The 23,129-nt window shown below is 37.7% G+C and overlaps 3 protein-coding genes across 10 annotated transcripts in view; 2 read left to right on the top strand and 1 right to left on the bottom strand.

The window, feature by feature from the left end:
* P2RY12 (purinergic receptor P2Y12) overlaps window positions 1-10,815 on the top strand; it is a 45,092-nt gene extending 34,277 nt beyond the window's left edge. The window contains exons 2-3 of one of the 2 annotated variants that reach the window (XM_053599381.1): window positions 7,016-7,175; window positions 8,845-10,815. In XM_053599381.1, coding sequence (XP_053455356.1) covers window positions 8,859-9,884 — 1,026 coding nt within the window. In that variant the 5' untranslated portion in view covers window positions 7,016-7,175; window positions 8,845-8,858 and the 3' untranslated portion in view covers window positions 9,885-10,815. Of the gene's footprint in view, window positions 1-6,971; window positions 7,176-8,844 lie in introns of those variants that run through there. The other variant, XM_053599380.1, reaches the window with a different exon arrangement.
* The window catches only part of MED12L (mediator complex subunit 12L), a 337,656-nt gene that overhangs the window by 82,092 nt on the left and 232,435 nt on the right, over window positions 1-23,129 (bottom strand). The window lies entirely within an intron of this gene.
* P2RY13 (purinergic receptor P2Y13) lies at window positions 17,676-21,673 on the top strand. The gene is made up of 2 exons (XM_053599382.1): window positions 17,676-17,731; window positions 18,642-21,673. The coding sequence occupies exon 2, from the start codon at window positions 18,672-18,674 to the stop codon at window positions 19,671-19,673; it is 1,002 nt and encodes a 333-aa protein (XP_053455357.1). The 5' UTR covers window positions 17,676-17,731; window positions 18,642-18,671; the 3' UTR covers window positions 19,674-21,673.

Raw genomic sequence — 23,129 nt, 5'->3', positions numbered from 1 at the left:
TGCTGGGAATGTGCCTTGGCCACTGTTTTTAGTTAAGACACATATCTAATGGTCCCAATGTAATGTCTATGTGAGGGGTGATGAACAGAAGGTAGCAAGATTATTCCAAAACTGCTCATGTAGTATTTACTTAAGGCCAGACAAGATACTGGGAACCCTGAGAAAATAGAAGGATAAGTGTTTCCTGACTTCCAAGAACACAGATTCTGGGAAGTATCATACAAGGAGTAACTTCAGACCTAGAGTCCGAACAGGGGCGACAATGGAAGGCAGCCTGGAAAGATCCATGCTCACCACAACCACACAGGATCACGGGGCCCCACACTGCACCATCAATGACAGCCCTAGCTGGGGGCTAAGGGAGCTATGACCACAAGCTAGTTCTGCCACTTGCCAACTCCAAAATCCTAAACAATGAACCTTTCTAACCATCAGATGCTTCCTCTGAAAAACTGGGTAACACATTTTTCTTGTACCACTTTTGTGAAAATGTTTGAAACATATAAAAACGCTTAGGATCACACTGGACACGGTGCTCACTCTGCAAATTCATACTCTCGGCTTCCACTCTTCTCTTGTGCACACCCCACACCCTCCTGTACTGCATTGCTCAACATTTCCCCAAGGCCCTGGGGCACTTCCTTCCTTTGCTGTTACTCTTTCCTCTACCTAAAATACTCACAACGCCTCCATTTCACTTGCTGAAATGCGATATACAAATAGTGTCAGGTCTTTCATTCTGTCACTCCAGTTCCCTGAAGTGCATTCTTAAAAGTGTAACCCACTTATTTTCTAGGTATTTATTTAATGCCTGTCTTCCCCATTAGCCTGTAAATTGTGCAAAAGAGTCCATGTGTGTTGTGTTCATTTTTATATTCTCCTTATCAGGCAATGAGTTGGCAATTAATAGTGGATTATTAAATTAAATAGAGATTTTACTTTTTTTTTTTTTTTTGGCCAGGGCTGGGTTTGAACCCGCCACCTCTGGCATATGGGACCGGCGCCCTACTCCTTGAGCCACAGGTGCCACCCTAAATTAAATAGAGATTAAATAAGTGGTCTGATGAACAAACACGTCACACAACGAATAGGGCAGAGATGAAGATAATGAGTTTTGTAGTAAACTTACCCTGATATAGGTGAGTGAGGAGAAAACTGAATGGAAGAGACAGAACAAAAATGTTTACAGGATCAACCAAGTCTTAACAGTGAATATGAAGACTAAGAAGCAAAAGCAAGAGGTATCTGAAGGATCTAGAAGAGGTTCAGGCATCTGAATCCAGTGAGTAAACGTGCATCTCACAGAAAGTCAAAATGCACCCAATAGATACACTTCATTGGAGGACAATTAGGGATAGGATATTAGGACAGAGAGCTCTTGAATTTACCTATAATCATGAGCAGTTGGTGGGAAGAGAGATTGAAGGAGACTGAAATGTACTGCAAATGTGTAATAGTTGGTTTGATGTGGGCACTCATGCAGAGGTGATAGGTGAGGAATAAGGGCAACACGTTAAGTCCTGGAAAGGGATGCAGCGTTTTCATCTTCTCTCTGGAAGAAAAGGGCCAAGGGAGATGAGCTGGTGAAGGGAGTAAATGAGCCATCAAATGATGCACAGTCACGCTAATAAGACAGTCTGATAAGGCAAGGTCATATATAAAAATGAGGGCCACTGACAAGGTCAAGTGGAGTTAAGAGGTCATAACGGACATGACCTCTTTGACTTGTTTACTAAAAAAAAGACATGTGAACCTTAAAACAGAAGTTTTGCTAAAGTGGTAGGGGCAGAAAGCAGGAAACAAGGCATTGAAGTAAGAGTGGATGGGGAAATGGTGAGGGGAGGGAAGTGAACCACACATGCCAGGAGCTGGGCGTGGAGAAATAGAGCTTGAGAGGAAAGAGAAAGTTTGCGACAATAATCAACATTACGTTCTTGCTTCTAACCTATGTCTCAAAGACATCTCCACAGAAGAAATCAAGATTGAAGAGTAGATTGATTGATAAAGGGCCTCTTGCATGGATTAATATAAAAAGAAAGAAAGCCCTTTTGACTTGACCACAGGAAAAAAAGGAAAATCAGTGAAAACAAAGAGAAATTAGGGGATGAGAAACTCCCTAATTTGAGCTTCCCGAAGAAGCTCAAATCAGTTCGTTGACCTTGATATGCTCAGGGAGATGGGCCAAGAAACAATGTCATGAGTTCAAAGGGTGGGATGAGAAAAGCAAGAATAGAATGAAGTGAGCCAGAAGAGAACGGTCAACCTCTAAAAGGGATATAAAGACATTATATCCCTTTCTTATACTTAGAAGTTTCAGGAAAATTGTGATAGCTATTACTACACTGGTCTTCAAAGCAAACAGGTAGAGAGACAAAGCTATATTATGTTTCATAAGTCTATAAGGTTTGCTTATATCAATTTTTTTGCACAAGCAGAAAATGTACATGTAGTTTTAAATAATAATTCATACAAAATCAGAATAAAGTCAACAGAAGGAAATGTACCAAATATTTCCAAAAGGATTAAATGGCTTCTACTCTTCTAAGTTGGTGTTAATTTAATAGTAAGAATCTGAAATGAGCACCCAAATATTACTCTATTGGTTATTCCTGAAGGATGTAGTTGTTGGGCAGAGAAAAATATCAGCGAAGAGTCTACTACGGGAGAAGGCAAGCGTTGCTTCTAGGCCAGCTCACCTGCTGGCCTTGGACTGAAGAGGCCATCTTTTCTGTAACCTGAGTTTTGAAAACCTCATCCTCCAAATCAATTACTGTCTTCCTCCAGATATTATCTCATACTCACAAAAACTTAACTGATGAAGAAACTAGGAGGATTTATGCCCCAAACCCTGGTGGACTTACTGTATTAAGGAATTAAAATAGGTCTCTTGAGCCAAATGTCCTAAGAGAGGAGAAGTGAAGTTAATTAAATAGAGATGTGCTTTAAATCATTCTTATTTAAAATAAGTGATTAGAAATGCTGCCAAAATATGTATTGACAAAAATGTGATAACAGGGGTGAGATAAGATTGGTATGTTCTCCCATCACCTTCCTCATTTTTTCTGATATTTAAACAATGCTCCAATAGTAACAGAATTTTAAAATTACTAATATTCCCAAGGAGAAATAAAATCGCATGCTGAATGTGCTTCCTTTCTTCCATAAAAAAGACGAAGCAGATGTACTTTTCTTTCTGAGAAAGCAAAATATACCATTTCATACTTCCAATAGTCCGTATGCTTCATACTTCCAATAGTCTGTATTTATGCTCAAATGCAAACACAGTACACATCATGAAGTAATGTCCTACCTCATCTCTAAGTAGTAAAAACCAGTCTCTTAAAAGAACATATTTAGTTCATTAAAAATATTGTTTATTAGGGCGGCGCCTGTGGCTCAAGGAGTAGGGCGCTGGTCCCATATGCCAGAGGTGGCGGGTTCAAATCCAGCCCCGGCCAAAAAAAAAATATTGTTTATTAAATGAAGAACTCTTAAAATAAGTTTTCTTTTTTTTTTTTTTTCTTTTTCTTTTTTGTGGTTTTTGGCCGGGGCTGGGTTTGAACCTGCCACCTCCGGCATATGGGACCTGCGCCCTACTCCTTGAGCCACAGGCGCCGCCCATTAAAATAAGTTTTCAAACTTTTCTTTTGGTGGAATCTCTCACTATACCAAACTATTGTGTTTAAAATAACTTCCAATAAATGTTCTAACAGGAATAAGACTTGGGCTCGAGAGGAAATTGAAACAAGGAAATCAGCAGCTTTTTCTCATTAATAACTGTAACTGAATTGAAGTACCTTTTCTATAAATTAAGAAAATAGGAGACTGGCCAGGTGCAGTGGTTTATGCCTGTAATCCTAGCATTCTGGGAGGCCAAAGCAGGTGGATTGCTGGAGTTCAGGAGTTAAAGACCAGCATGAGCAAGCATGAGTCCCCATCTCTTCTAAAAATAGAAAAATGAGCCTGGTATTATGGTGGGCACCTGTAGTCCCAGCTCCTTGGGAAAAGGAAATGGAAGGATCACTTGGGCCCAAGAGGTTGAGGTTGCTGTGGGTATCTCCCCAGGGCAATAGGGTGAGAGTCTATCTCAATAAAAAAGAAAAGAAAATAGCAGAAAAATGTAACTAGATTTGTAAGGGAAGGCTTTGTTCTACAGTAACTTATAGTTCACAGTATGACTGATGAGGGTTTAACTATATATATTCTAGTCCTCTTCTCTCAAGTAAAACACTGGCGACTGGAATGTCACATAATTTAATCACAAAAGATAGCATTCTCTTTTGCTAAACACTCCAATGTTCAAGAATCTGTTGCATATCTAACCTACATTTCTATACTCTGATGGATAAAGTCAACCTAATTCACATAACTATGCACTACTTCAAACACATGCCCTAAATCAAAGTACTCACTAATGTCAAAATGACAATATTTAGAGCCATAAACCATTAGAACTAAAAAAAAACCTAAGAGCTAAACACATCCTGATTATAGCATCTCTACCTTCCTGCCCAGAATTAGTTCTACAAGAACCTCAGGGTTTAGAATAATCCCATTTGAAGCAAATATTCTTAGATGAGTAGACTACTTTTAGAAGATTTGGTGAAATAAATAAACCAACTGAACCACTTCAAAGTAAAAATTCTATTCCTTTTTCTTAGAATCTCAATCTTAGTAAAAACACAAATCAATCAAATTCAGTTCTGTTCTAAATAGTAATATAATTACAAACAGTATTGCTGATGTTATTTATTAATAAGAAGTTAAAGAGTGCCTTTTAATGTGCTTTTATTCATATGATAATAAACTTTTATAAACTGAGACACTTTTCACTAAAAGATTTTAATGATTTTTAAGGGTCAGGTGATCTAACTAGCAGTGATCCTCCAATAAAAAAAAAAAAAAAAAGAATGTTATGTGAGTTGGTTTGCAAATAGGTGTGTGGTTGTAAGTTAAAATCACAGAAAAGACAAAGTTAATTTAAACCAAGGGCTGGAGCCTTTATTTTATTCCTCAAAGACCTATTGATACCCCTTCTACGGGTTGGAAAATATAAGGTCTCAATAAGGTGGTATGATTTAACTATTTTGAATTAGTTTACCTTTAACATAGCAGATTAATTTGTTGAAAATACCTATGATTTTCTTGTACATGGCTTGTTTCATCTGAAGATCCTTTGGAGCTTACAATTTGGTGTAAAGACAAATATCACCCTTATTTTATTGAAAAAGTATATAGTCATTCCACACATGATAATCACCTCTCACTTCTGGGTCTTACTATGGGGGGAGGGGTGGATAAGGAAAATGTGAGGTAGATAAGATTACCGGATACAGACAGTTACAAACAAAGGTTCTGGAACTAGACAGCTTGGATTATAATAAAGTCTCCATTTAACTTCACGACTCTTGATCCTCAGGTTCCATCATCCAAAGACTAGGGTATAGTACTTACTATAAAGAATAGTTGGGATAATAAAATGAGTTCATTCACAACAGTAAGAAATTACATATTGCCAATTATTATTCTGAAGTATACACACCATAAAAGTTCTTTTAGAAGTATAATTGTGAGTCTCCAACAAGGAAAGTCAATTAAGATTTGTTTACAAACATTCTAATTTAAAAATAAAAATAACTTAGTACAAACTTTTCTAAGACTTTAATATCAAACTAATCCCTCTAAATGATCAACTGGTAAGGATATGTAACTGACAATTACAACTAAATGACTGAAATTCCCAGCTTGATTTCAAATTCTTAATGGCAACAAAATGACTATGTCCATTTAAATCAGTGGTCCTCAGATTACAGTGTGCTGAGCTCCACAGGGAAGGTTCCTTACAACTCAGGTGAAGGGTTAGAGCACCTCTGAGTTTCTCATATACTGCTAATGTACATTTCTAGCCAGTTCCCAGGTGATGCTGAGATGCTGCTTTGCATTTTACCAGCAACTACAGAAGATAGTTAACATTTAAAAAGGTAGAAATACCCCAAACTCAGAATAACCAAACCATGGGTTCACAGTAAAGGCATCTATCCAAAGGATTCTACTGTTAAGAGGAAGACATTGCATTTCAAGGTATCAGTGGGCATGGGAGAGAGAGGAAGACATTGCATTTCAAGGTATCAGTGGGCATGGGGCATTTCAAGGTATCAGTGGGCAGGTGAGCACAGCAAAGAATGATGAAGCAGCAAAATATTTTCCCGATCAATTCCCCCATACCATATCCTTTGCCTTTTTGATTTAAAAGTTAAAGAACTGAACATCATAGTGATACAAGGATGTCATAATGCAATGGTGTATTTTCCTAAAACTCAAAGGCAGGGAAAAACAAAGACAAAAAGTATGATTGTTTTTAAATTCTATTTAAGAAAAGCATGAAGGACATTTTACATAATAAGCCTGGCAATTGATATAACCCTGTTGGTTTTCTAATGTAATTTTGAAATCTGATAATTTATAATGGGAGGAAACTGTTTCACCTACAAAGGAGTTAATCAAACACAGATTTAAAATTATGACATTATTAACCGGGGGGGGGGGTGGGAGTGGGACAAAAGGGCAAGAGAGTAAACATCCTCAAGCAGCACACATTTAGAGTTAATGTAATTACGCCTTAGAAGGAAATAAATCATCCAATGCTCAGCGCACTTCTTTTCAGGTAAATAACCATCAAAAAACCAAGCTTACAGCCTTCAGAAAACAGACTTTGAAGGCTTGATCTCAACTGGGATTTATCATTTGCATGGAAAAGTCAAAACAAAAATGCAATTCATAAATCATCAACTCTATGGCGGGTTTCAGTAAAAAGCTATGAGATTTTAAATTGATTTTTAAAAGATGACTTCTCAGCCACCTTCACCCCACATATCCCAGGAAATAAAAGCAGAAGTCCGAAAAGCAGACAAATAGAAATTCAGTGTCTGCACAGCCTTGAGTCCAGAGTGTTTGAAGGTAATCGCTGACTGTGAAGCCCTCTTCTTCCTTTCTCTTCTACTCTGTTTCTCTGTAGAGCAGTGAAGACTTCACTGATGAAGACTCAGCAAATTATCTGTCACCAAGAGGTGTGACAACTAAACTTAGACAATAAAAAGGAAAAAGCCAGATGCAGGTTGCATGAACTACCACTTACTGGACATCTTCAAATCCTCCAGAATCAACAGAGCAACCAGGTAATGTTAATATGGAAGTATTTGACAAATATATGTATTTATGTAATGATACATGTGTACATTTTTCCCCAACTTTTCTTAAAATTGAAAGCCTTACAGAACAGTATCAATGCATGTGTATATTTGAAATAAAAATTAAAATGCAAGGCAAATTAATGGTGTCAGAGACAATCATTAAGTTCTTCACCAAGAAAAATTATACAAAGAATAGAAATAAAATACAAATGGCCTTATTTTACTGTGAGTATAAAATAGGATTTAAATATAGATAGAGGGAGCTGAAATTCTTAATGTCAGGGAATACTTGTTATGTCACTTATGCAAAATGAGAATTCATAAAGCAGAATTTCTAAAATAATTAGGGAGTGAATACATAGATACAAGTAACAGTAGCAAGAAGGTTAAAATCAGTGATGTTATATAATATTGGGTTTTAATTTTTTTTTAATAGCTAAACAGGAGGGAAGGCATGGAAAACTGAAGCCATACTGTAACAACATGATTCTTAACTGTTTTATTTTGAATAATTAAGGATAGAAAAAAATAATTCCATTGACATTTGGGGGAATTTGTCATTTTTCAATCTTTTGCGTGGAAATAATTTCTTTTTAATTTAGATATTTATACTTTAAATACTACTGTGTTTCTTAGAAATAATATTTTATGTAGAACAAGCTTCATTTGACTTTAGTGGAATAAAAAGATAAAAAATATCATCTTGAATTTCAAGACTTTCATACCAGACACCATATTCAACTTTATTACTTTTCTTTAAAGCTGCTTATTATAAGAAATGTTATTTTGCCATGAATGTGGTTTTGGTATTTTATTATAACTACCATTATACACTCCAATAAATCTAGAAAGTATGCCTTGGCTGTTGTAAGGAATGCCAACTAATAACCATATATACATAAAACATATGCTTATATTTTTACTGTTTTACAATTTTTACTTAATGATATTCTAGAAAAACGTATGTTGTAATTTTAAATACGTGGAGCAAAGTTGGAAATAAGATATACATGAGTTAAAATATTTGAAGCTAAATCATGAGTCTCAATGGGGCCAAATTTTGAATGGATGACTTAGCCACACAGAGGCAGGAATATCATTTCAATTACAAAGAAAGATGTGTTGACTTTTTTTATCTGATTCAGCATTTTATTTATTGAATAATTTTCCAAAGGGCGATTTACACCAATTTCTTCACATTTTTAAAATTAAAAATTCTGGTGGGTAATTATCAGTCACTTCTCTCTCAAATACTTTGATGGGACTAGAATAAATGAAGCTTAGGAATAAGGATGGTGTAAGAAAAATGACTGTGAATAGTCATGGAAGTGAAGCTGGGAAAGAGTGAAATAGAGCCCAAATATTTCTCTTCTAGCTTTTTATATATAATTATAAGTGGGCTTTGACGAAGATGAAAAGAATAACAAAGTATCCACAACCACACAATATACTTCAGACAATTTCACAGGGACCAAATGTTTGGAGAGGTGAAATATTTTGAGATTCAGTTTTCTGTGCCTCTACGAACTGCTGAAATAAAGATCAGATACCTCAATTTTTAGAGGAGGCTGTGTCTAAAAAACTTAAACACAGAGATAACAGCAAAATAAACAACCTCAGGCTGAAAATGACACCCCTCCCCTCTCTCCTCTAGGCAGCAACGAAGAAATGCAGGCCATCGGCAACCTCACCACGGTGCCTGGGAACAGCAGTCTGTGCACCAGAGATCACAAAATCACGCAGGTGCTCTTCCCACTGCTCTACACTGTTCTGTTTTTTGTTGGACTCGTCACAAACAGCCTGGCCATGAGGATTTTCTTTCAAATCCGCAGTAAATCAAACTTCATTATTTTCCTTAAGAATACGGTCATTTCTGATCTTCTCATGATTCTGACTTTTCCATTCAAAATTCTTAGTGATGCCAAACTGGGAACGGGACCACTGAGAACCTTTGTGTGCCAAGTCACCTCCGTCGTATTTTATTTCACAATGTATATCAGCATTTCATTCCTTGGACTGATAACGATTGATCGCTACCAGAAGACCACTAGGCCATTTAAGACATATAATCCCAGCAATCTGCTGGGGGCCAAGATTCTCTCTGTGGTCATCTGGGCCTTCATGTTCTTCATCTCTTTGCCTAACATGATTCTGACCAACAGGAGGCCAAGAGACAAGAATGTGAATAAATGCTCTTTCCTGAAATCAGAGTTTGGTCTGGTCTGGCATGAAATAGTGAACTACATCTGTCAAGTCATTTTCTGGATTAATTTCTTAATTGTCATTGTATGTTACACACTCATTACAAAAGAACTATACAGGTCATATATAAGAACCAGGGGAGCGGGCAAAGTCCCCAGGAAAAAGGTGAATGTCAAAGTGTTCATTATCATTGCTGTATTCTTCATTTGTTTTGTTCCTTTCCATTTTGCCCGAATTCCTTACACTCTGAGCCAAACTCGGGATGTCTTTGACTGTGCTGCTGAAAATACTCTGTTCTACGTGAAGGAGAGCACTTTGTGGTTAACGTCCTTGAACGCATGCCTGGATCCATTCATCTATTTTTTCCTTTGCAAATCCTTCAGAAATTCCTTGATAAGTATGCTGAAGTGTCCCAATTCTGCAACATCGTCTCAGGAAAACAGGAAAAAAGGACAGAATAGTAGTGACCCCCATGAAGAAACTCCAATGTAAACAAATTAATGGAGGAAAATATTTGAATCAATTGGGGATCATAATTCCTTAAATGAAAGCACTATGTAAGTAAGAATTAACACTGACTACCTAACAATGAAGTGAATGACAGTGACTCTTGAAAAATAGAAAACTACAAAAAATTTTATTTACTTTTCCAGTAATAAGAGGTATCTCTAAATGTAGAAAAATAACCTAACTCATAGAAGCAGAACACACTGCATCCAATTGCCATTCTGCACACAAAACTATACAAAATCCACAATGTGCAGTTTTGCCAAAATGGGTAATCATATAATAATACCTACTTGCAATTTTTAAAATATATCATTGGCCACAATTTTTTATAACCATCTAAGAAATGATGGTTATAATCATCTTACTAAAAGTGATACCTACGATGTATATGTGTGTGTGGATATACCCTAGTCCCTACTGTGATACTTTTTATGAAAATTGAAGTGGCATATGCAATGAATAATAAATACTAACTTTTAATTATTAGCAGAAACCTAAGGGATTTAAACTAATTGAGATGACACTTGATTAGACTGAATTTTTTTTTAAATGTTCATTAAGGAGACAGAGATTTAAAGAATACCTTTTCGATAAAGAGCAAAAATATCAAATGAAGTCAGGAAAGGAGAGTTACTTTTATAACATTCTAATACTAGACAAAAAAATATCGGTATTTCCTTAACACCAGAGCAACTGGTTTTACTAATATTTTGACAACATCAATGAATTTAATAGCATCTTTGATGCCTTTATTAACTAGCTTCTAGAAAATACCTGCTACTTGGGTTAGTGAACATTTTCAATTAGTGAGAAAAATTAAATATAATTACAGTGTTGCATGGCCTAACTACTAAGTGATTTGACTATCTGTTATAATATGCATATAAAAATGTACATTAAACTGTGTATCACACTTTGTTGTTATTTCTTTGTTCAGAAATAGATAGCATGATTTACTGTCCCATATACGACTATATCAAAACCCACTGAATAATCACTACCAACACTTACTATGAGCTATTGTGCAAAATCTCATCTGAAGATAACATCTCATCTCAATAAGACCATATGCAAATGATAAATAAGCCAATAATATAAATCCTATTATACACACATGTTGTATACTTTATAACATGTAGTATGGCTCCATGGAAGCCATATTCGATATTTTTAATATAAACAAAGTATGTACCACATGCAGAAGTTCACGTCTCTTTTCTCAATGATGCATGATTCTCAAAGGTGATTTTCAAACAGAAGGCGGCCCAGATGCCAATAGCTAAATCTAATGCCAGAAGAAATAATAAGTAAGGGTTGTAATATAAAGAAGTTCACTGAACATCAGTAATAATCAGTTTTAACCAGACCTTCTCTAGGGATGTTCAAACTGTTTTCTTTTCTGCCACACACTGAAAGAATAAAGTTGTCTTGGGCCACACATTAAGTACAAAAAACTAACATAAGCTGATCAGAAAAGAAAAAAAACAAGGTCTGTGCATACTTTTCATGATGTCCAAACACCACAAATAAGTGAAAAGTCCTCACAAAATGAGGAGGCGGCCCACAGGCTGCAAGGCGGACACTCCTGCTCTACAGCTTTTATGAGCGGAACACATTTAACTCCCCAGAAGGTGTGTACTGTCACACTGTCACATTTCCTTTTCTGGCACTATTACACGGAAACACTGAATGTCAGTGAAGATACCTACAGAAAGTATAAGAATACCAGGCTATTTGAGCTAGAAGATAATCTAGAAATTTACCAATCCAAACTTTTTATTTTGCGTATGACCAAAACAAAGATCCAACCTTCACCCATCAAATCAGGAGTAGAGAATGGCTTGAACTTGATCCCATCCAGGTGTCAGGACTGCAGGATAGACAGAGACTATCCAACTACCCACCATCTCTCTGAGATGACAATTTCCACAGGAGGGGGGGAAACAGAAGTGCTAATGATGTGATGATATTTTCATGAAGATAACTGCAAAGTATTTGGAATTACCTAGATCTTATAGGTATGTATATAAAACCAGAAAATTCTACATTAAACTCTAAATCACGCTTGGCTGGAATTTCCTTATTCAAAAATATTAGACATCACATATACTCTTACATCAAACTGAACCCATTCAAGATAGTCTTAGAGATCAGTATTTATGAGTGCTCACCATACACAGAAAATGCCTCTATCCTCCAGCTTTAGGTATTTAATATGTAAAATAACCGCACATTCCACACTTTTTTTTTAAAGTGAAGACAAATTCTGCAGAATCTGGTAAGGAAGCAAAAAATTCAGAAGACGAGGTGACAAGTCTTGTCCGCGTCTCGGTGGCTTACAAGTCCTAAGGAGGCCGGTTACTGGCAGTTTCTCTCTGTGGCTTATCATAGAAAACGCCTACAGCTAGCATTGGCCAACTGCAGCTGGCAAGCCAAATCTCAGCCCATGGCCTGACTGTATACAGTTTGTGATCTAAGAATGCTTTTTAAAAACTATTTTGAATCCTTAATTGCTACAGATACATAACACTTTTACATATTTATGAGAGTAGAAGATGGCTACCAGAGTCTGGGAAAGGTTGTGGGGAGGTGGGGATAAAGGGAGATGGTTAATGGGTACAGAATTAATTAAGTCTAGTGTTCAGTAGCACGAAAGAGTGACTAGAGTTAATAATTTAATGTATATTTCAAAATAATAAAGAGCAGAATTGGAGTATTTCTAATACAAAGAAATGATAAATGCTTGAAGTGATAGATACCCAATTACTCTGGTAACAATCAGTATATATTGCACTCTTCTATGAGAATATTGCACATGCCCTGTTTCAAAAGAATAAAACTTCATCGCATAGGAGATTTATAGGAAATTCAAACTTCAGTGTCTACAAGTAAGGTTTTATTGAAACACAGTTATGCCCACTCGGTATTTAATCTTTGGCTGCTTTTGTGCAGAGTCTGCAAGGCCCATAAAACATAAGAGACTTCCTAACTGGAAGGTTGCCTGCTCCTGGATCAGGGCTTTAAAAACAAAGACCCCTTCCTGCACACACACAGGTGTTTCAGCAGCTTTGCACTGCTAGGCTTGTAGCTCTGGCTGATCACTCACTATTGGTCAGCAATGCCCCACATGGGACTACAATGCTGTCACCAGAAATTAAAATTTGGTGGCTTGGGACCCATCGCTCACTGGTTAGGGTATTGGCCACATGCACTGGAGCTGGTGGGTTCGAATCCAGCATGGGCCTGATAAACAATGACAACAACAACAAAAATAGCTGGGCATTGTGGCAGGCACCTGTAGTCCCAGCTACTTGAGAGCCTGAGGCAAAAGAATCACTTAGCCTAAGAATTTGAGGTTGCTGTGAGCTGTGACACCACAGCACTCTACCAAGGGCAACATAAAGAGACTCATAAATATGTTTTTTCCTTTAAAGAATTTAAAATTTGGAAATACACTTGGCTATTCAATAAGGACTGAGTAATAAACTGATTTTTTTTTAAATGAGGAAAGACCATGAAAAGTCATTTTCAAGTGAAATACAAATGATCAAAAAATAATCATGAAAAGATACACACCATTATAAGCAAATAAATTTATGTTTATATGGCACAGCTTTTTCACCCTGTAAGTTTCAAATCGATTTAAAAATGTTTAATGAGAGTCTTGGAGAATCCCACTGTCAAGGGGACTACAAACTGGTACGATTGTTCCAAAAAACTATTTGAAAATATCATCCAATATTTCTGATCCAGCATTCTCACTTCTAGGAAACTTCCTGCAAATAAGTCAGAACAAATATTCTAAAATACATTGATACCTATGTGCTCTACAGTATTGTTTAGAGAAAAACTGTAAACAAACTAAATGCCCATCAGGAGCAATTTAACTAAACTCTGGTAAATTTAGATAGTGTAACAAATTTTTTGAAATTAGGTAATTCACATGTACTAACATGGAATGAAATGAAGATCCAATATGCAAATAAATATAAATGTTTCTGTACATATGCACATTGGTACGTATACGTAAGTGGGATCAATTCTCACTTTATACCATATTTTTGCATTTGAATTTTTAAACACGATTTCTCTTTGTAATAAAAAGTTTGAAAATAAATATTAAATGGTTCAGATAACATAACAACATGTTTCTAGTTACATGAAGAGATTTTCTAATATTGATTTCATTAAAAAAACAGGCTCCTACATTTATTGTTAAATTGCATAACTTAATTTCAGTTTATTATTACCACTTTTCGTTAATCTAGCACGGAATTTTAAAACAATGTCACATAGTCTGAGAAAGTACTGTGGTATACACTGATAGGAAGTTAAAATCTTATCGATGAGTATAGAAGTAGGAGTTCCTACTTCAACTTTCAATGCAAATGAAAGCAAAAACTTCACCTTTTTAGATATTACCAGTCTCTAAACATCAAGTGTAAGTTTGATCCAACTGGGAAATCACAAAAGAAACTACAGTGAAAACAATCGTTTATTTCCATTGGTCAGGCTAATTTTGTGACCTTTCATAGTAGCCTTTTGGATTCCCTCTTTCTTTTTTTTTCCTTTGGAGACATCTCCCCTATTTTCTGGGCTAAAGTACAGTGAATCAGCATGTCTCACTGCAATCTCAAATTCCTGGACTCACATGAACCTTGAATTCTCGGCATAATTTTTAAAATGGTTCAGAAGTCAGGGAAAAAAGAATGTATGTATTAACTCTAAAAAATGCTTAATAAAATGGAACCTCAAAACCACTGTTTTCTTTGAATATGCAACGTTATGAAATGATCCAAAAACACTGACATTAAGAGGGAGTCTAAGGAGCAGCAAAAGATTTTGAGACATCCTCTAGCAAGTCAGCATGAGACCTTAGACGTACATGTGATTCTTTTTGTTTTTGAGACAGGGTCTCATTCTGTCACAATAACTAGAGTACAATGGCATCATCATAGCTCACTGCAATCTCAAACTCCTGGGGCTCAAGGGAATCCTCCTGCTTGAGCCCTCCTGAGTAGCTGGGAATACTCAGTACAGGTTCTGGCTATCACAGACTGGCTAATTATTCTTTTTGCAGAGACAGGGTCTCTCTCACTCTTGCTCAGACTATCAACTGATCCCCTTGCCTCAGCCCCCCAGATTACAGGTGTGAGCCTCCATACCCGGCCTTACATTCCCTCTTCATCCTATTGCTTTGTACCAGCTTAAGCTTTTGACCTTGAACCTCACTTTGCAGCATAAGTCTCACAAGTTCATTAACTTTGTAGTTGATTGTTCCCTCCTGCATATCAGTAACTTCCAAACTAGAACTCCAAAATGTTGTAAATAATTCCATATTCATACCATCTATGGCTTCTGAAAGGCAGGAGACCTAGTGAGGTTTCAAGCATGGGCTCTGGCGCCAGGCTGTATGGGTTTGCTGCAAACAGGCTTAGGTAGGTTGCATGGCTTGGGAAAACTGCTTAACTTCTGCACTTTAATTTTCTCAACTCTAAAATGGAGTTAATCTCTGGGGATTGTTGTAAAGATGAAATCAGATAATATAATCACTTAAAACAGTATATCTAATGTGACTTTACTGATTTTAACTACATTTCCCTGGAGTCCGATAGGATTTTAAATGTATATTTTATTCTCAATTGGTAAGCCTCTAATTGCTGGGACCTTTCATTGTATCTTGAGTCTACCACTGTTGGTGTGATACCCCCACAGGGGTACACAGTATTCTAATTTTCTTTTAATTTAATTTCATTTACCAAGAAACTTATATCTACCACATAACAGGAATTCTAAGCACTTGTTGATGTTCACTTATTTTATTCTCTTAATAACCCTATAAAGAAGATACTATTACTTATTCTCATTGTAAAGAGAAGGAAACTCTGTGATAGCAAGCATAAATAGCTTGGGGAAGGTCACAAGCAAATAAAAAGTTGGGAGAAGGAAGTGAGTCCCGGCACTCTGGCTCCTGAGACAGTGCTCCTACCACTGTGCCGACAGCCTCTCCAAGGTGACCTCAAGGGCAACAACCCCTCCCAAGGGCACGGACACTGCCATGAACTAGAAGAAACATCAACTAACACATAATAAGCACAAACACACAGAAACAAACAATCTATTGGGTATTTACTACAGTCAAACACTCTGACACCTGCCACACGAAGAGAAAACACTTCCATTCCTCTGCAAACGGGCACTGCACACCAGTTCCTCTTCGTAAAGTTTCCCACAATTGGATATTTTGAAATTTCACAGAAATGTGGTTTCCAGTTTTCATATTATGAAACTATCCTGTACAAAATTCCCCTTGTTTAAAATGAAACTATTCCAAATCTTCCCATAGAAAATGGAAAGTTATGTTCTACTATATTGATGATATCTGAATCTGTACTCCTCAGGGGCCATTTGTTTGAGACCAAAAGAAATTTTTCAAACTGTGGCACCATTGGGTAGTGGGGTAATGCCAACCAAAATTACTAGGCATTATATTTCCTCTTATTTTAAAATGTCCAGCAGGATACAAAATATTTACTTCCAGAATCTGAAGCCAAACCACCCCCAAATTTCTGATAACCCAACCCCACAGTCTGACTCTATGGTAAAACCTGTGGGAAGAAATATGAAATGAAACTCACTAAGGAGAATGCCACACACCCCAGAAGGTCTCCAAATACCCTCTTTTCTTTTATTTACAAAGGCAAGATAGAATTTCTGTCCTAAACAACAATTTATTCTATAGAAAAATAACAATTTCGCCCTTTCCAACCTGAAGTTATCAAAAAAAAAAAAGTTATAAACTTTGACCCACGATTAATTGATGAAATCCCTGAAATCTTTTGCACTTCAAGTACAACACTGAATGAAGAAAAGATTTCCAGGCGGCACCTGTGGCTCAGAGGAGTAGGACACTGGCCCCATATACCAGAGTTGGTGGGTTCAAACCCAGCCACGGCCAAAAACTGCAAAAACTGCAAAAAAAAAAAAAAAAAAAATTCCAAAATGGCTTTCTAATAAATTAAATAGTATAATATCTCTATTTAAACCTGCAATTCACTCCCACAGAAGTGAGTGCCTAACATTTGTTAGTGCTTCCTACATATCAAGCATTAGTCTAGGCAAACAATCCATTCTCTCAACAACACTCACGAAGCAGATGCCACTTGCAGACGAGGAAACAGACGCAGAGCTCTTACATCATTTCTCTATAATCTAGTCCCACGTAATTGGTGGATCTAGGATTCTAACCCACCAAATCTGGGTCTAATAGCCCTTGCCTTTTACCAAATATATATGGTTAACTCACAGAGATGCCAAAACCAACAGACGAAGGCAAATGCCACAGAAACACGCCATCCTCCTGAGCAGAATTAACTGAAAAATTCAGTTAACTGAGATGCAGAAGATGATTTGTCTGATTTTAGAATCAAGTCTTATTCTCCTACTTGATTATAATTTGGGACTATTTTCTTCCTATTTCTGCCTCCTATTATTATATAAGAGGCACTCAAGAAGTTCACTGAACGTGCAGATCAAGAAGATGGACTCCTGGAAAGCTTCTATGAGGAAATCTAAAGACAACTGCAAATAAGCTCATTAGTTCAAGTTGTAGTAGATTAACAGGACATAAGGGCATCGAGCAAACATATAGCAAATGCCCCAAAGATGTCAATGTGAAGATGTTCTAGTAAGTCACATTACACAAGAAAAAAAGAGGAAGGAAACCCAGTATAAGAAAGCAGAACACACTTGCTTCACACGTTCTTTCCTGGACTCCACTCATGACTGCCACAATCAGGGACAACGACTGAGTATCCTCCCAAACACAGGTGAATTTCAATGTTCATTTTTAAGTGTGCTACCTTATAAAAGGGAGAGTGCTTAAGAAAAAGGCTAGGTGCCGTGGCTCACGCCTGTAACACCAGCACTCTGGGAGGTCGAGGTGGGTGGATTGCCTAAGCTCACGAGTTCAAGACCAGCCTGAGCCAGAACGAGACCTCATCTCTAAAAATAGCCGGGTGTTGTGGTGGGCGCCTGTAGTCCTAGCTACTCGAGAGGCTGAGGCAAGAGAATCGCTTGAGCCCAAGAGTTTGAGGTTCCTGTGAGCCGTGACACCATGGCACTCTACTAAGGGTAACAAAGTGACACTCCATTTAAAAAAAAAAAAAAATTAAGAATGCTTTAATGTTGGAACTACACAAACCACAGGTTATGTGCATAAGAAAATTATGCACATAAATTACAATATATAATTTACATTATGCATGTAAATTATGTATTTACAGAAACCTGATGTATTAATAATAATTAATAATGTATTATTATCTCTTAAATGAGGCTTTGTTTTACTTCTGTGTTAAAAAGTAGAACCTGTTATTTTGATTTCACAAGGATGTGAACATGGTACTGCTAAAAGTACCAAAACATTGTATTTATCTGCTTTACAAATTCTAGCCAGAAACAGCATTTGCCTTCAAGGGAGAGGGGCGAAGGGAGGGAGGATGGGGAGTCATGGTGTATGGCACACCTCTTGGGGGCAGACACAACTATAAGAGAGACGTTACCTAACAAACGCAATCACTGTAACCTCAAGTCTTTGTACCCTCAATGAATCTCAAACAAGAAAAAGAAAAAAAGAAAATGAAGGATGTTAATATGCTATAAATCTAACATCTGGTTTGTTAAAAATAGCACTTGCAAATCCTGAAGAACATTTTGCTTTCCTTTGTTTGTGTACAGGTTTATCTATAACAGGCGGCACCGGAAACCATGAACACCACGGTGACGCAGGGCTCCAACGGGTCTGCGCCGTGTCCTAGGGACACTAGGATAGTGCAGCTGGTGTTCCCAGCCCTGTACACAGTGGTTTTCTTCACTGGCCTCCTGCTGAACATTTTGGCCCTGTGGGTGTTTGTTCACGTCCCCAGCTCCTCAACCTTCATCGTCTACCTCAAAAACACCTTGGTAGCCGACCTGATCATGACGCTCATGCTTCCTTTCAAGATCCTCTCCGACGCACGCCTGGGGCCCTGGCAGCTCAGAGCCTTCGTGTGCCGCTTCTCATCAGTGCTCTTCTACGAGACCATGTACGTGGGCATCCTGCTGCTGGGCCTCATAGCCTTCGATAGATTCCTCAAGATCATCAGACCTTTTGGGATTGCTTTCTTAAAAAAACCTGTCTTTGCAAAATGGATCTCAAGCCTTATTTGGTTCCTTTTGTTCTTCATCTCCCTGCCAAATATGATCTTGAGCAACAAAGAAGCAACACCATCATCTGTGAAAAAGTGTGCCTCCTTGAAGGGCACCCTGGGGCTGAAATGGCATCAAATAGTAAATAACATATCCCAGTTTATTTTCTGGACTGTTTTTGTCCTAATGCTTCTGTTTTATGCGGTGATCGCAAAAAAAGTCTACGATTCTTATAGAAAGTGCAGGAGTAAAGACAGCAAAAACAACAGGAAGCTGGAAGGCAGAGTGTTTGTGGTGGTGGCTGTCTTCTTCGTGTGTTTTGCTCCGTTTCATTTTGCCAGAGTTCCATATACTCGCAGCCAGACCAACAGTCGGACCGACTGCAGACTGCAAAATCAACTGTTTATTGCTAAAGAAACAACTCTCTTTTTGGCAGCAACGAACATTTGTATGGATCCCTTAATATATATATTCTTATGTAAAAAATTCAGGGAAAGGCTACCCTGGATGATGGGGAGAGAGACCACAGCACCAAGCCATGAAAATCAAAGCAATCACACAGACAACATAACCCTAGGCTGACAATGTTATTTGCAAGCAGTTTACTTGTATTTATTAATGAAAATTCAAAAGGTAAATTATTTGGAAATCAAGTTTAAGCAATTTAAAAAAGAATTGGAACAGATGCCCCCTTACATTTTATTATCCCGTTATGCAGAGGAGATTGCATTAATTTTAACTCCGTATCAAACCTTATCACAAGCAGAATGAACTAGAGAATGCTATAAGACACAAATGGCCACTAGAGGGCATCTTTTCCAGAGTATTCATTTCAATTTTGGAAAAGATTAAAGAAAAATGGGTATCCCTAAAAACCTTCCCTCCAAACACCATCTCACAAACTTTTCAGTCATTAATTCAAACACTACTGCTTTGGTGATTCACTAATGTGGATATATGCTGATTTAAAGCAATTTTTTTTTAAAAAAACAACAAACTCTAAATACCACTTTTGAGAGTTGACAGCCAAGGGTTGAAAGTGTGCCTGAGAATCCAAAGTGGAAAAGAAAGCCTCTGAAATCCTGGACGAGGGGTTTTCTCATCCCTTGCAGTTATAAATAGCCTCTTCCCCAGTACAACAGCATACCAGAGAAGGTGCAAGCACCATCGCTAAGCCACTTTGCTTATACCCTGAGGGTGTAGAATACAAGGGCAAGAATGTTGTGTTGCTGTCTCCTGGAATTGTCACTCTGTCCCACAAATACTCTAATGGTGGCTGAATATGCCACTGCTGACTGAGCAGGCCACAAGCTCTATTCCTGAGCCCCACACACCACTGCAAACAACTACTTGTACTGTTTCTCTCTGTGCGCGCGCACGCGGTAGGGTCTTCAAGGCAGATTTCCTTTACTAACCAGCTGTATTACTGACTGGAGCCCCCAAAGACAGGATTCTTGAAAGACAGACATGTCTTCCTGATACTGTCCACATAACTCCCCACAGAGCACAGACTGCAGATGCTTAAACCAGAATTGCCATTCTTGCAATGTATATAAATGAGATATATATACATTCTCCTGATATGGATGTTGCTAATTATGGGTCTATCTTATAACTTGTAGATGACTACAAGTAGGTCAAAGGGCAGTGACCTACTTGTACTTATCTAACGCCGTATTTTTTCCTGGATGCTTTTGTGGTTCAAAAAAGTAAAAAGTGGTTTTCTGGGACTATGGATGATAATTCATACCTTCTAGAGAAAATACACAAAAAAACTGTCATGCTCTTCACACCAGGTGAAGCCCAGGCCTCCTCCTGTGACCCAGAAGGCTGTAGGACTCACCTACCTTTCCGGCACTCCCTCCTAATTATTCTTCCATGCCTTGAACTTCACGTTCTTATCCAAATTTCTTTCAGGAAATGTCCTTCTCCTTTCTGCCCCTGTGCAACTGCATCCCTCTGACTCACCTAGAAAACTCTTACCCCTCTGTGAGACCCTGCACTGCCAGCGCTGACTCCATGAAATCTCACCTGGCCAACTCCCACCACCACATCAAACTCAATCACTCCTTTACTTGTGTGTTGTCACCTCAGTTATGAAACTCATCACAGGGCATTGTAATTACTGGCTTACACGTGGGTCTACTCTTTTAATACCCTGTGTATAATTTTGAGGGCAGAGACTATCTCATTATGCAATCAATAAATGCTTGATAAAGTCATCCAAATGGGTTTTACTATGATGTGCTGGAGAAGCCAAAAGGAAGCCAACTCCCATTGATGTTTTTATTATCAAAAGATGATGTCAATTTCTTGAAAGTACAAGCTCTCGTCAGCTGCCCTCCCACCGCATGCAGGTGGGGGCCTGAGGAGCGGATGTTCCTGGATTCCCTAGTGAATGGTCAAGACTATTAAACATGTGTAGCTCAGGGGCTACTGCCTGTTAACATTTCCATATTGATATAATGCTTTAGCTATGTGCTATGAGTAATGCTTGAGAACAATTTGTAACTGTAGCATATAACAATCACCAAAATCCTCCCTTAGAAAGCACTCTTGCTGTCTGACTTCCATTCTTTCAAATAAAGAAATTCACACATCATTACTAACAGAAACATCAGTAAATCCATATTACCTCTGCTGAGTATATCACACAATCACAAGCAGACTACAGCTCTGTGTTACATGAAACTGCATCTAAGCCACCCTTGTTAATACCAAGCTATGTTTGGTGGTGTAACCTATCTATTTCACCTGTAATGACATTTTCAATCTCTACTGAATGTGGGTACAGCTAATACAACTTCTTGGAAAGATTCTGCAAGATAGAATTCCAAGAGCAAATCTGTCCTCCATAAATACAAATACTTCCTTTCATTATAATAATATTGTACTCAAAGGCAGGCTGCTGATCTGTAGGATAAAATAATCTATCAAGAACTCGAGAAGAGGCATGTTAGAGATATCTTAGAAATCACATTCACAAAATGAAGAACTTCCCAAACTACCAGTCAGAAATACTAAACTCTAAAATACTTAAAGAGTGGGGTGCTGAATATAGCCATAAAAGATGTATAGAAAAGAATAAAAAGGGGAAAAACCACAGTTTTGACATAGTATGAGAACTCGGAACTCAACGGTTTTTGTAAAAATCTAAATTGCCTTTATTTTTATTAAACAGGATTAAGCTCTTCCCACTAAACTCAAGGCAAAGGGTGGGGGAGCTGGATGGGATATAATTGCCCTATACAGAGGCAGAAGAATTCTTGATAAACCATGGAAAATTGCTGTAAAGTGAGGAGAGTGATGCAGAGAATCAGGGTGAATTCTCAACTCATGGAAGTTAGAAGGCAGGTAAAGTAACCACACCATAACCCATAAAAGAACCATTCAATCTTACAAATCCCATTATAGCCATTTAAAAGACATTCCTTTCACAATGTTCTAAATTCTTCCTTCTAAAGGTGTCTAAACATGACTGCAAGTAAACTGTATCCCTCCCACAAGTTAATGCATCAAAGTTCACATGGACCTCTAACAAAGCTCCCAGAGCGGAAAAGCAGCCTAGTGTCTAACATGAAAACTCATGTTTAGAAGACAGAAGCCCGGCTAAGGGAAGATGCAGAACAGACCAATCATTTGAAGTGCTGGAAACACACCTCAGCATTATAAATTTTACATGGAAACCAAGTATATATACTATGAATACAGTCTGCAAACGTTAGTGGAGACCCGGGATCAGCTAGTGGGATTCTTAACTGCAGATGGCTGTATCTGTACTTAGCACCAATAACATCACACGTTTACCTATTTACTAAGCACTAGGAAGCCATGCCAAGAGTGTCAAATGCATTATTTCCTTCCTTCCCAGGAAGGCTGTGAAGTGCAATTATCATCTCCATTTCAGAGATCAATAAATTGAGAAATGGTTAAGTATAGTCCAGGGGTCACACAGCAGGCTACAAGTAGCTGGGTAAGGCTCCAACTCAAACTCTGGCTTTTGAGCCCATATTCTTAACCACCATATTTACAGCCTCA

Source organism: Nycticebus coucang, chromosome 8, assembly GCF_027406575.1.
Source record: "Nycticebus coucang isolate mNycCou1 chromosome 8, mNycCou1.pri, whole genome shotgun sequence".
NCBI lineage: Eukaryota > Metazoa > Chordata > Mammalia > Primates > Lorisidae > Nycticebus > Nycticebus coucang.
Note: the sequence above shows the minus strand (reverse complement) of the source record. Positions and strands in the feature narration are given on the sequence as shown.